This window comes from Vicia villosa, unplaced genomic scaffold (genome assembly GCF_029867415.1).
Source record: "Vicia villosa cultivar HV-30 ecotype Madison, WI unplaced genomic scaffold, Vvil1.0 ctg.000244F_1_1_2_unsc, whole genome shotgun sequence".
NCBI classification, from domain to species: Eukaryota; Viridiplantae; Streptophyta; class Magnoliopsida; order Fabales; family Fabaceae; genus Vicia; species Vicia villosa.
Window position 1 is genome coordinate 36,293 of NW_026705095.1, and position 14,749 is coordinate 51,041.

The 14,749-nt window shown below is 33.2% G+C and overlaps 2 protein-coding genes across 2 annotated transcripts; one reads left to right on the forward strand and one right to left on the reverse strand.

Annotated features, from left to right (window-relative positions):
- The first annotated feature begins 5,237 nt into the window (after positions 1–5,237).
- On the forward strand, positions 5,238–8,055 carry LOC131625817 (eukaryotic translation initiation factor). The gene is made up of 5 exons (XM_058896647.1): positions 5,238–5,547; positions 5,742–5,910; positions 6,025–6,150; positions 7,531–7,596; positions 7,674–8,055. Exons 1-5 carry the CDS (start codon positions 5,339–5,341, stop codon positions 7,716–7,718), a joined length of 615 nt encoding a protein of 204 aa, XP_058752630.1. The 5' UTR covers positions 5,238–5,338; the 3' UTR covers positions 7,719–8,055.
- A 1,087-nt stretch (positions 8,056–9,142) lies between these two features.
- Positions 9,143–10,654, reverse strand: LOC131625818 (protein PROTON GRADIENT REGULATION 5, chloroplastic). Its single transcript, XM_058896648.1, has 2 exons — positions 10,237–10,654; positions 9,143–9,476 (listed from the first exon to the last, which is right to left on the reverse strand). The coding sequence occupies exons 1-2, from the start codon at positions 10,513–10,515 to the stop codon at positions 9,372–9,374; spliced, it is 384 nt and encodes a 127-aa protein (XP_058752631.1). The 5' UTR covers positions 10,516–10,654; the 3' UTR covers positions 9,143–9,371.
- Positions 10,655–14,749: the final 4,095 nt, after the last annotated feature.

Below are 14,749 nucleotides of genomic sequence, written 5' to 3' on the forward strand. Positions count from 1 at the left end.
AATAAGATTTATGCTATTGTTATTCACAAGGTCGGTAATGCCTCTACTAAGAACATCTTCAGCATTACAAAATAAGAGAGGAGAGAGAGAGGATCTCCATACCTCACAGCATTGGAACAATTGAAGTAACCAATATGCTTGCCATTGAAACTAATAGACATGGTTGCAGACTTGAGGATGACATGAATCCATTGGCAAAATTTATCATTAAAACCAAAGCATTTAAGAGTGTTAGTAAGAAATTTCCAACTAAGAGTGTCAAAAGCTTTGGCTATGTTAATCTTTAAAGCCACATTACCACTGAAACTCTTGTTATTCAGAATGTTTATGGCTTCTGATGTTAAACAAATGTCATCCCTGATGTTCCTGCCAGAGACAAAGCCTTTTTTCTCAGGAGATATACGATTAGGGAGAATGGTAGATAATCTGTCTGCCACGATCTTAGAGATGATTTTAAATTTGAAGTTAGCTAAGGCAATTGGCCTATACTGCCCAAGACTTCAGGCTTCCTTCACTTTAGGGATGAGCACTAAGGTATTAGCATTGAAGTTAGGTGTAAGCCAACCATGGTTAAAGAATTGCAAGACAACATTTATGACATCTGTCTTTATAATGTTCCAGTATTTTTGGTAGAAAATTCCCCCAAATCCATTAGGACCAGGGGCAGAATCAGCCTTAAGCTGGTGGACAGCCTGATAAATCTCATCATTGTTAGGAGTCTTAGTTAGTAAATCATTAATTTGATCAGTGACCAGGTTAGGAATGACAGAGTTAGGCAATTGACTATCCTGTAAAATATCATCCTTATTAAAGAGCTTCTTAAAATGGTTCACAATGTGACTCTCTAATCTACTTTGGTCAGAGACTACCTCATCATCAATAACTAAAGAAGATATAAGCTTAGTTTTCCATCTTATTTTGGCATAGGTGTGAAAGAAACTGGCATTCCTATCACTTTTGACATGCCATTTAATTCTAGATTTTTCCTTCCAGAATTCCTCTTCAATCCTTAAAGCTACCTCTAACTCATGCTGAGCCTTGGCTTCCTTATCCTGCAAATCATCATTGTAACCATTGTTACCTATATCACTTTGAATATCCTTTAATATATTCTCAGCATTACTGACATTTAAATTAATATTGCCAAATTGACTTTTGTTCCAATCTTTAAGCTTATTTTTAAGCAACTTAAGTTTTCTATCAAGGACATACATAGGTCAACCAACAACCTCGGTTTTCCAAACCTCTTCTATAACTTTAGTGCAGTCCTCTTTCAAGGTCCACATAGCAAAGAACTTGAACTGAGATTTAAAGGTAATATTCTCTAATTTTATGGTATAAAGTAAAGGATAGTGATCAAATTTAATCTTGGGGAGAGTATGGCAGACAACATGCTTACACAAGTCCAAAAGGTTCAAGTTACATATGGTTTTATCCAATCTTTTCTCAGTTCTAAGCATACCTCTTCTACCATTGCACCAAGTACAAAAATTTCCTAGGGTTGGAAGATGAATGAGATTATTACTATCAGTCCAGTTGAAGAAATCAGAAATAGGAATCTTAGAGGGAGTATGACTGCCTCTGTGCTCCTCATTACTTACAATAGCATTGAAGTCACCAATGTAAGACCAAGGAATATTAGGAATAGTGATATTACTAAGCTTAGACCACAAGCTTCTTCTACTAATATAGTTAGTGGAAGCATACACAGCAGAGAAACAAAAATCAGTACCATTATGACTAATTTTAAAAGAAACCTGTTGATCATCAATGTCAACCAGGAGAGGGTCCAGATTTATTTTACAGAAACACCAGAAATCAGGCAATTGATTATTTCTATTATTAGAGGCAAAAAATTTTAGATCACACCTGGATAGCCAGCTTTTGGGGAAAGAGTCAAAGTTCATCCAAGGTTTTGCAATGAAGACAAAATATGGAGAATTCTTATTGATCAACTTCTTGAGAGATACTCTAGAAGCATTATTGGCTACTTCTCTAATATTCCAATAGAGGCAGTTCATTGATGAAAATTAGGTTGACTAGACGAATGTCTAGTGTGAGCAAGAGTCAGAGCTTTTTTGCCTTTCCTCCTCTTAGATGTAACCAGTTTGAAATCCTTTTCTTGAATAAGATCCACGCCATTATCATCTTCCTTATCCTTTTCAGCCATGTTTGCCCATGATTCCATTAGAAAATCTGTAATTTGTTTTTTATGTGTCTCATCAAGTTGTGTCTCAGGAACTTGTTCCTCCAATTGGGTCGAATCAATATACTCACAGTCTGTGTGTCCTTCATCTTTAGGAGAAGGTCTGCTAACATAATTAACAACTACAAAGCTTGTAACCACAACATTATGAGTGTGCTTAGGGTCATAGGTTTCTCCCACATTGAAGTTATGACCTTCCTTAGTCTTTTCCAATTCAGGATCTTTACCAGTCCATTCACCTGGAGTTTCAGTATCCACCACTTCAATGACCTTTTTTCCTTTTGAGTCTACACCTTTCTTATTCTTTCTATCTTCACCAGCTCCCTTTAGAACTGTCTCCATTATTTTGCAAGAAGATATGTTGTGTCCAATGCATGAGCATTAAGAGCAAAATTCATGGACTTTTTCATACTCTATTTCCACAAAGAAAGCAAATCCCACCCTTTCAACCAAGAGTTTGTAAACGGATTCCTTTGTTAGATCTAAATCCACTAATACCCTGACAAAATGTCCAAAGGGTCTTTCAAAGGCCGACTTGTTTGAAGCAGAATCCATGCAAATAGGCGTTCCAATACTATTTACAATTGCAAATACTATTCTTGGTCGCCAATATTCCTGAGAAAGGCCATGTATTCTAATCCAGACCTGTGCAGAAGTTTGTTTCAGGGTCGAAGGAATGAAATCCTTGGTCCAAGGAAAAAGCTTCAAGACTCCCTGTACTATGGACCAGACACTCACAGACCTGACACGCTAAACATCTTCCAGCGAAGAGAAGACAAACTCAAAAAAACCTTTTCCAAGAGAAGTTATGCCCCATTTGCCAATAGACGGTCAGAGCTCCAAAAGTTTGGTTCTTAAGGTCGTCACTATTAAAGGAACCGCCCCTTTTGACCAGATGACTCTTCCATGTAGGTTGTGCTTACAAGCCTCCACTCCAAGCTTATACTCATCTTCAGGAATGGTGATTGCTAATCTATCTCCTTTAAGGCAAGGTGTAGGGAATTGGCTCAAAGGAATGTCACATACATTGTTTAAAACCACAGAAGCAAAGGATTTCACACGATTTTGTTCAATCGTGTTTTTCGTTTCTGAATTATTTGTTACCTTCAAATGTGCATTGGCTTCAGGGAAGAGGACATCTACATCCATGGCTGAGATTATGGAGAAAGAGGGGGGAAGGAGAGAGAGAGAGAGGAGAGGAGAAAGACGCGATGCGTTGCTACCACCGTGAAAGAGCCGTTATCGGCGAGGAAAGCCGTTAACGGTCATTTTACACAAACATGAATTTGATTTTTGCTTTCTAAAAAAAAAATAGAAACAAAGACACACACACACACACACACATATATACACACATATATATATATATATATATATATATATATATATATATATATGTATATTAGTACACATCATAAAAAGTGTTTGTGGTTGATAAAGGGATAACCCAAAAGTGTAATCTAAATATAATAACAAAAAGTTAGAATCAAAATACAAATACATCATCAAATACTACTGGGTATGACGGATGATGAGTCGGCCTGTCCCCTTCGAGGTGTCTCTCTGCTGCCTCTTGTAAAACAGAACCTCCCGAGCCCAGGCTTCTATAAAACAGAGCCTCTGTAATGATGGCATCCATAACACCTCAAACATTGAATCCATCAGGAAACATATCTCTATCAACACCATTCCGCGCAATCTCCATGATACGATGACACCTAGACAACACATAATTGGCATGATCTACCCTAGACTGCTCCTCTTTTAAGATCTTCTGATGAACTGGACTTGGTGGATTCCATGGAGCATCCTGTACCATGAATGGATGGGACACCCGGAAGAGCCATATAATGTAACCGTACTCGTAGCTCCAGCCGTCTGGTGCTACGGTGCTCCAGGCCTCATCGGGAAAAAAGATGAATCTCAAAATCATCAAACAAATTAACAAAGCATTCATATCACTCCGTTTCACCGTCAGAGGAGCATATACAGTAGGATCCCGAGGAATGGTTCGGGTGAACTCGAATTGACGCATAACCCGCTCAGGCATATAAACAACCGTCTTGCGAATCTCGCAGGCCAACCAACCCGTAAACAACACAACCTCGTCAAATGGTATCGTCACATGGTGGTTGATTTATGAATAAAAGTGTATGTCCTCATGCACCAGCCGATCAATGTAAATCCGTAACGACTTTATCCCTTGGTTCCCTCGGAGCGGGTCGTATGCGCAGGCATGCGCCTTATCTTCAGTATAACTCATAGCAAGTAACCAACCTGAGATGCGGGGGGAAGTGTTGTAGGATCCATCCCAGAAATAGGAAAATTAAATAGTTAGTTCTGGTTCCTGCTGCGATTACAGAAATACGTTAATGGTTTCCTTGTCCCCAAATGAGCTCATAAAAAACCCATTGGTTATGAAAATGACATTGCCATCACCTTTCTAATGATTTCTAATATTGATAAAAAACTACAAAGTTTCAATTTCTAATATAAATCACACATTTGAGTGGATTTTAAATAAACTATAAAAAGTTCAAAAACAACTTAGTTGATTGATTGTGGTTGATTTTCCTTGATTGATTGTGGTTTGATGCTTGAGAGACTGGTGCTTGATGATTTCTAACAACTTGGGTTGCAAATGTGGTTGATTTGGTGAAAATGAGATTGAGAGAGTTTTAGTGTGTTTTGTGTTTTTTTTTTTTGTTTTGAAAGTGATACTATAATGGGAAGGGAAGAGACAATACGCCTTTTAGGTAGTCCACAAACTGAAAATATATTTTCGGTTCTAAACTGTAGTTATATTTTCGATTAGTACCCAACTCTTCCAACGTAATTCATGTCTAATATAATGCGAACCAAAAATATATTTTTCAGTTTTCAAAGACATTTTTAAAATTTCGCGTGGTGCGCTAAAAAGCATGGGGTGGAATAAGAAATGTTATTATTTTTTCATTTTCTTTTCAGCCCAAATTTAACGGGCCAAACCAAAACCCACAAATTACATTTTCCACAACCTAACCAAAACCTCACTCATCATCCCCTTTCCTTCCTTTTCGGCCAAAATTAAAAAAATTCAGAAAATCCCCTTTCCTTCTTCTCGACGACAAAAGATAGAGAGAGAATCGAAATATGGCAACAGCTGAACCACTCGTTGAAGGCTCCACGGCAGAGGAAGTGGCGGCGGTTCCAGTTCCGGCGCCGGAGGTAGGGTTAAAGCACAAACTAGAAAGAAGATGGACTTTCTGGTTCGATAACCAATCCAAACCTAAACAAGGCGCCGCCTGGGGAACCACTCTTCGCAAAGTTTACACCTTTGACACCGTCGAAGAATTCTGGTGGTACGTTATCTTCTTACTCTCCTTAAATTCATTGCGTTTTCGTTGAATTTAAGCTCGGAATATGAAATATTCGTTTTCAATTTGATATAGAAAATGTAATTTTTTTTCTAGATCTTAGGAGTAAGAAACTTAAGGCATCTATGTTACATTTGAAGATTCAGGTTTTGGTAAATGCTGATTTGGGAATTTTGTAGTTTGCATGATCAGATATTCAAGCCCAGTAAATTGCCTGGTAATGCTGATTTTCACTTGTTCAAGGATGGGGTTGAACCGAAGTGGGAAGATCCAGAGTGTGCCAGTGGAGGGAAGTGGACTCTCACCAGCAAGGGGAAGGGAAATCTTGATACCATGTGGCTTGAAACTGTAATTTGTTTATCATTACTGAGCTGTTTTTATGTTTAAGGGATATATATATAAGGGGTGATTTGGTAGTTATGATTGTTGTTTTGCGACTAATTATGGTGGTTTTGTTAATAGTTGATGGCTTTGATTGGGGAGCAGTTTGGAGATTCTGAGGATATTTGTGGTGTAGTTGCGAGTGTACGCCAGTGGCAGGATAAGCTTTCGTTGTGGACAAAAACGGCAGCAAATGAGTCTGTTCAGGTTTGATTGTTATTCTTATGAATGATAATTGTTGCTTGCAAATTTATATGCTATTGTATTTTGTGTTATCGAAAACTGTTATTGTTATAACCAGACAATGGCATGCGTGAGCAAGCCTTCTTACAGTTTAACTAAGAGTGTGTCTGGATATCAATGTGAGGGATGTATCAATGGTGAATGTTGAGGGAAGTATCAATGGTGAATGTTGTTTTTTTTAGACTTAAAGTGTGTTTGGATAAACAGTTTAACTAAGCATTTATTCAATAAGCTATTCTAGGGTGCCTAATTAAGATTTATTCAGTAACATTTTTCTGTTAAATTTATTGAAATGTAAGCTAAAAAACAACTTACGAACATGTCATTAAGTTTTCTTTAATATCTATCCATACACTAATGTAACTTAATGTCATAAATAAATAATCTCAAATAAGCTCTTTGAAATGCCCTCTTAGAGCATGTTAGTAACTGTTTCATCTTGAATTTGTGAATGTATCATATACGTTTTAGTTCCAGATTTGTGATGGCACTATGCAAGTTCCTTCCCTGAAGTCATCTGTGTACTCATGTGTAGTCAATAGCTGCTAGCCGCTATGCAAAATTCCATAGCAATGCGGTTTTGCCCTCAACTTATAGCTGTCCTCGCTATTTTTTGGGCTTTTTTTGCCTATTCTCCTTTAAATTTTGATTGGTGACAAAATAGGACCCATATGTCTTGTCATTTCCTCTCTTCCGAATGGGATTCATCTCCCCCCTCACCTTGGAGATGTTAAGAAATATGGGTTGGCCTAACTGAATCATATAAAACCGACTTGTAGGGTGAGAATTGTCTCCACTTATAAACTCATGTTCAGACCATATTGTCCGACGTGAGACTTTTAACACACCCCTCGACTAAACATTTGGAGTGTGGAAATAAATGATGGTTGGTCCGATAGCGGAAACCAAATAGTAGGTGGCCCCATGGATCTTAAACCTATGATATCATGGTAAGAAATGTGGTTTGGCCTAACTTAGTCATACAAAACCGATTTGTAAGGTAAAAATTGTCTCTATTTATAAACACATGTTCAGACCATATATTGCTGATTTGAGAAACAAAACTTATTTGCTTTATATTGATTTGGATAATGGCAGTAATGAACTTTTATCTTTAGTTATAAATATTTATTTAATGTTGTGTTTCTATTTTTTAGCTTTTGTCTTGTATATATGGTTTAAATTTCTTGTATTGTTTCCCTAAAATTTGGCCCAGCATTCATACCACTCCCAGCTATACCGCCACCCGATGTCATCCCGTAGTTCATAGGGTCTGACATTTTTTTTGAGACATTAGGATATGACATTTGATATAAACTTTTTGTTTTGAAATTTATATTGCAGATGAGCATCGGAAGAAAGTGGAAGGAAATCATTGATGTTAGCGACAAGATGACATATAACTTTCATGTAAACTTCTGCTCATAATGATTTTTAAATGGCCAATGCATAAATATCTGCTATTCTTACATGTTTAAATGTTACAGGAAGATGCTAAAACTCGAGGTGCAAAGGCTCGATACACCGTGTAAATGCTACCAGAGCTTTTTTCCGCATGTGCTGCTGGCAATGCTGTTGTACTCATGTGTATTAGAATGCACTTCTGTTTCATTTGAGGCTGAGAATTTAGTTTTTGTACCCTTTTCTCTTTTTTGATTGTAATACTATTATACTTTTTTTTTTTCTCTTTTCCAATTCTCATAATTGTCTGGCATTTTTCATTATAGTTTGTTCACAATTTTCCTCTTAGCCTTCTAAAAGGCTGAAATTTTGAATATTTTTACTCTTGTTTTCCATGAGTTTTTGTTGTGTTGATTGTACAAGCATGAATCCTAATAGTGGGTTAAGTCACTGGAACTGTTTCTGTTATTTTATTTGTTTAATTAAGTTTATAGATCAATTTGTATGTCTCAAATGAACACATTTTATACTTAGATATATAGAAAACAAAGATATGTTAAACACAGTTTATAGATCAATTTTATACAATTTATTCAACCAAAAATCGTTAAAGAAGACTTGAAGAAAAAAAAAATTGCTAGACTTATGCTATGTTATCTTTAAACATGTAAACACTAAACTTGAGATTGTTTGATTTTTTTACATTTTAATTAGATTTTTCATAGTTTTTAGAACAATTTTTATAAGTATTTTTTAACAAATTTTACTTTAAAATATTACATATATTCATAAATAGATGTATAAAATAAAACCATCAATAATTAGAATTAGTAGAATTAACTTAAAAAATAACGGATTTTGACGGGGTGGCAGATTTTGGCGGGGCGGGCTATGGCGGACGGCGGGCTTAAAATGTCAACCCAACCCACCATTTTTTGGCGGGTGCACGGGCTGGTCCGGCGGGCCACGATCCGTTTTGTCACCCCTATTATAGTTCATACACCAACACTATCTAATATTGACTTTTCTAATCTTATCATGCCTAGTCTTACACACATCCAACCAAACATCTTCACTCTACTCCACTTTATTTTCGTGCTAATTCTTAACCGCCTAACATTATGTCTCTACAACATCACAAGTTTTATTGTAGTTGATAAAAAATTCTCTTCAGCCTGAGCAGTCTCTTATCACATATAAGTGCTAAAGCCCTCCTCCATTTCATCTGTTCAATTTAAATTTGATAGTTTACAACTCTTCTATTTTCCCATCGTTTTGTTTTGTATTACGGACCAGAGATAGCTATATACAAACTACATGACTCGTAAATAGTATCCAAGTTTCTCCTTTGAAAGATGATTTTAAAACCAAGATAAATTGAGTCTAAAATTCCAATCTCACTGGTCTAAGGTTAGGGTCAGCCTTATATTAATATATTAATATATTGTACATGTGAGGGTTTAGAGGAATCTAGGAAACAGGTTGTTATAAAGGGATCAATTTCTTTCATCACTGGTTCACAGAAACAGAAAGAGGCTATGAAAAATATGCTGTATAGTTCTAAATAACATTGCTCTATTTCTTGATAGAAAACCTCATTAAATTTTATAACATTTCATATATCTAAACTCTAAAGAACAAAATAAGACAGCAATTATATAAGAATGAAAATTCAAAACTAGAGAAGATTTCCTAGTTTACATTCTGCTGTCAATTGAAAAACCATCAAGTTTCAACATGAAAGTTTATAACATTTACAAAATGTTGAACATCTGTTAACTTTATCATGCAAGAAAACCAAGCCATTCTCCATTCTTCTTAGCCAACCTGATCAAACCTTGTCTCTGCTTTGCATCTGCTCCTATTGATTTGCAGAATTCTGTAATTACCTAACATTTCAAAACATCAAAGGTAAGTACAATTTTTTGTTGTTGCATGCTTTAATCAATTTTATATATTCACATAAAGTGGCTACCAAACATTTTCAAACTATCTTCCACACAATTCTCAATATCTTATCATATGTTACACAACTAGTACTTTCTGATTGGTCTTTCATTGTTGTTTTCATGACCACCACACAACCGCGATTGCAGCCTTATCAACTGCATTTGACTGCAATTCTCAACAATTAGAACGCGGGCGGGTGACTATTACCATGACCTCAATTTAAAACCATCTCTAATCCTAACCCACAAGAGTTGGCTTGTTGGTGAAAGATTGAGTCCTGAGAGTGTGCTTATCTCAAAGTCTCATGTTCATGTTGGGATAGTTCATACAGAACTTTGTTATGATTTTAAATGAATTTCGTTATTGAACAGTAAGATTGGTCCCTTTGTATTAGTCGGTCTCAAATCCGGATATCAAATTTTCAAAAAATATATAAAAACAATTCTCTAATCCTTTAATTTTAATCTTCTATTTGTCTTAATTTTCCTATAAAGTTGTTTTTCAAATCCATTTTCCTTTCATCAAAATCCTCCAATCTAATTAACCCAGTTTTCAAACAGATAAACCTCATATAATCCGAATCCAAGAAACAATTTCCTAAGTTGTAACACAATTTTCAACACCACAACCCAAAATCTTTAAGATATAAACTAAAATTTACACAAGCAACTATTACTAATAATATTTAATAAGATTCACCTGAGAGTGTAAAGCAATGGCTTTGCCTCTAAGCTGATTGAAACGTTTCTTCCCAACAATATTCCGAGTAACAACAACAATTGGAGCAAACACACCTTTTCCATCATTAACATTCTTCATCATAGGTTGCAACCTCATTGGTTTACTACCTCTTCCAATTCGAACTTGTGATGAAACTGACTTAGCCAACATAGAATAATCTTCACCAACTATAGAATTTCCCCAACTTCCATAGAATGAGGAACCAACACACCCTGTTGCAGAAATTGAAGTAGCCATTTTGGTTACTATGATGTTTTTTGTTTGTGTGAATATAAAAGTAGAAGGGCTGTTTGTTTTAGGTTGTTAGAAACATTAGCTTGAATGCATGGTTTATAATATTTGTATGTGAAGGAAGGGATATTTGGGTGTAAAATGGAGAACCAGTGGTTTAGAATTGGACTAGAGTGTGAATCACAGCTTAGAAGGATTTGGAGCCACATATATTGATGGCTTTGATTTTTAGTTTTTTTTTTTTTTTTTTTATAATTAAAAGTATATAACACAAGTATGACTTGTATAGTGTAACATTGAGGTTGTGGTCCCAAGATTACTTGGAGGAAATCTGAAACTTCAGTTCTAGTAGGTTAGTTGTATTTCTAGGGCCATCCATTAATCCAACAATTAACTCTTGAATTTTTAAGTGAATAAAAAAATTTGGTTCTCATTTTTGTGTGTGCAAAGCTTGGTTATATGAATGTCTATCCAATTGTAAGGATTGATCTCTCTAATTAGATAGATCATATTGAAATTGAATTCATAAATTTCATCTTTCAATTTTCAAAATATTTATGATTACATAAAAATTAGTTGTTAAACAAGAATTTACCAAGAGAATGTCTTGCATCAAATTGTCTTCTATAATATAAGATAATGGAGAGTTTGTTGATGATGGACAGTTGAGAGTAAAGAAGAAATCATAATTCTAAGTGAGAATGAATTGAATTAAATTGAGGGTTAAGTCACAACCAACTCAAATAAAATACAGGCTAAAGACGAAATTAAGTAAAATGAGTTTAATATTGAGTTTCTAGTAAAGTTAACATCTCCTCTTAAGTTGGACTTTAAATTGCGTGGAGTCTCAACTTGAACAAAATAGATGAAAGTGCAGGGAAATTAAGAGGCTTAGTAAACATATGTGCTAACTGAGAAGTTTGTTGAAACTAGAAGTAGATATAGGAGTTTGGATTGAATCTTTTCTCTTATTACATGATAATCTAACTAAATGTGCTTGCTTCTTTCAAGGAATGTAGGATTATGAGCAAGATTGACGACAAACTTGTTTCACAATAAACAGAAGCTGGTTGAGTAAAAGGAATGTACAGATCTTGAAGAAGATATTTCAATCATTGTAACTCACAGGTTAAGAAAGCCAATGCGCTGCATTCTATTTCAATACATGACCTAGAGACAATATTTTGTTTCTTTAACTTCGGACAAATGAAGGAGGAACCAAATATGAAACAATACTCAATAGTCAACTTTATGGTATCAGAGCATCTGGCCTAATGAAAGTCAACAAATCAATACATTTTTAGGTCACTAGAAGTATAGAAGAAAATACCTTTTTGTCGAAAAGCTTTAAGATATCTTATAACTCTGGTAGCATCTTGATAATGTGAAAGAAATTGTTTTGACCCAAGTTAACCCAAATGTTGTACAATATATGAGATATATGACCTAGTTTTAGTCAAATAAATGAGCCTTCCAATGAATCTTCAATACAAAGAAGGATCCTCTAGAGGTGAGCGGGCCATCTAAGTCAAATAACTTTAAAGTTGGACCAAAAGAAATGAGTGAAGGCTTTGCATCAAGATATCTCTTGTCCTTCAACAGTTCAAGTGTGAACTTCCTTTAACTAAAAAGAAGACTTGACGTTGACCTATCAAAACCAAAAAAATATATCAAGTGATTTAAGCCATTGATCTTAAAATTTGAGTTTAAAACTTTCTTGACATACTATATTTTATCTGTGGAATTCCTAACTAGTACATTCACATAAACTAAAAGAGCGGTAAAACTAGTATTATTGGATTTAACATTTAAAGAATGATCAAATTGAGATTGAGAATAACCCAAAAAAATCTGAATGGAAAAGAGCTTAGAATACCACTGTCTACTTACATGTTTCAACTATATGAATTTTTTTTTTAATTTGCATGAGAAGGATTAGAAGTAGAATATCGAAGAGAGGATCGTGTAGACTTCTTCATGCACGTCATTATGCATAAACTATTATTCACATCATGTTTTTTCAAATGGCATCCTTAACAGATGCTACAAATAACACGACTCTAATTATATTGTTCTCGGCAACATATGAAAATGTGTCAAAATAAATATTTTTAATTTAAAATATTCTGCCTGGTTCTCTCCAAAAGCTCCCAAACAAGATACTATAAACTATAAAGAGAATACAATTTATTTTCTCAAATTTTTGTTGTAAGTCTCACGAGAAATTTTAAAATATTTTAAAAATGTAATTATTATAATAAATTTATAAAAACATAAAATATTTTTATATAATTGTTCATACTTTTAATAATATAATAAAATAAAAAAAATGTATAACATTTAACTATAAATTTAATAAATGCAATGATATTGTAAAAAAAAATTAATTGTCATCTATGAATATATCAATCTGTCACGTCATATAAATTATTTAAAATTTTCAGTGAAATTTAATAAAATACATAGTAAATTTTCACTACTGTGGGTCTATAATCCCTTTTCTCATACTTTTATAACAAAATAGTTAATGCACAAAAAAACTCTACATATTTATCTTATAATCTAATTAAAACTTAAAATTATCGGCCGACACATTAATACAATTTGATAGTTATTTGAAGGAATTTATATGTAAATAAGCAATATTTTATTTAATTAATTTTAAAATATAAATTTTAGATTAGTAAAATATTAAAGAAAAAGAGACTAAGACATTAAATTATATATGTTGTTGAATGGTAGAATTCCAGAATATTGTATGACATTCTAGTAGGAAAAAAAAGACACATATAAAGTTAATGTGAATATGATGTTTTATTGGAGTACTTACCAACCTTAACTAGGTGGCAATATGCGAGTGATGAACATTACATGTCCCCTTCTCATCCTCATCATTTTTGAGGTCATAACTCATAAGCACATGTTTTCAAAGTTAATTTCAAACTTAAAATATATACGCGTTTTCTCTTCATTCTCTACCGTCCGAAATGTATTAAGGTTCCTATGTTTTAATTTTAAATAAATAATTTTTTATATTATTAAAAATGATTTTTATGAATTTTTTAAGTGTTAAAAGCTTTTTAAATTTACTTTTATAAATTAATAATTAATTTTAATATTCCATATACATTATTTTGAAGGTTAAAATATAATTAAAATTACTTAATTTTAAAAAAAATATTTTAAATATAATTTTTATGAAAATTTATTTAAAATATTTAAATTTAAATAATTTTTTAGAAGTTTTAATAGTAAAAAGAAGTGTTTTAAAAATCGGACCGGACATCGGTGAGGGTATTTGGTCACTTGTTTATTGCTTGAACTATTGCGTCATTGGTCGAACCACATGATTAAACCAGATTAAACCAAATAACTCGGTTGATTAGACAGATCATTATAACAAAATTATATAGGTATAAAACTTGTCGAACCGGATGATTCAGTCTCTATAAAATATAACTATCACTTAATTTATTTAAAAATATCATATCATAAATAAATTCACAAGTTTATAAATTTAAATTTAAATTTTAAACACAGATATCACATATAATAAAATAGTACAAAATTATAAATTATAATTGCAAACAAAGTTTAATCGCAACATAATTTAATTGAATAGTTTATAACAAAATAACTCCATTGTCTATTAACTTTAATTTCTAGAAAGATTCAATATCAAAATATCTGCAGCAAAATCAACCGCATCTGCAACATCTTTATTTATATTTTTATTTTTTATTCTATTTCTTATATTTTTAAATCAACCGTATCTACAACATCTCCATTATCGTTTTATTTTTTTTAAATAAAAAAATAAAAAAGCACTTAAATCGGCGGTTCAAGAAAACCAATTTTTTTGGTGTTAGTGGTTTATACCGTTTTTGACAAGTTCAACAACATATCTGATCCAGAAATTGAACCAGATTGATTATCTGAACGGTTCCCAGTTCGACCGGACGAGCTGGTCCGATTTTTAAAACACCGATAAAAGTCATATTAAATAGACGAAATAGCTAAAATAATTTTATGAATGATTATCTAAATTAATTTTTTATTTAAAACATTTAATAAAATCTATAACAAATGAATATAAATTTTTTGCCGTTTATAATATAAGAGTGTTAATAGTCGAGTAAAATAGGTATTTTAAGTTATAAATACAAAACAAAAAATCTCAATTTAAAAGTGATTGATTCTCTCATTTAGGAAACACAATCAACGTTTATTATAGGTAGGC

Excerpts from the sequence above, each read along its gene's own strand:
- LOC131625817 (XM_058896647.1), top strand. The coding sequence starts at position 5,339 with ATGGCAACAGCTGAACCACTCGTTGAAGGCTCCACGGCAGAGGAAGTG. Across the intron at positions 5,911-6,024 it reads ATACCATGTGGCTTGAAACT|TTGATGGCTTTGATTGGGGA; the intron begins GTAATTTGTTTA and ends TTTTGTTAATAG. Across the intron at positions 6,151-7,530 it reads CAGCAAATGAGTCTGTTCAG|ATGAGCATCGGAAGAAAGTG; the intron begins GTTTGATTGTTA and ends TTTATATTGCAG.
- LOC131625818 (XM_058896648.1), bottom strand. The coding sequence starts at position 10,515 with ATGGCTACTTCAATTTCTGCAACAGGGTGTGTTGGTTCCTCATTCTAT. Across the intron at positions 9,477-10,236 it reads CCATTGCTTTACACTCTCAG|GTAATTACAGAATTCTGCAA; the intron begins GTGAATCTTATT and ends TTGAAATGTTAG.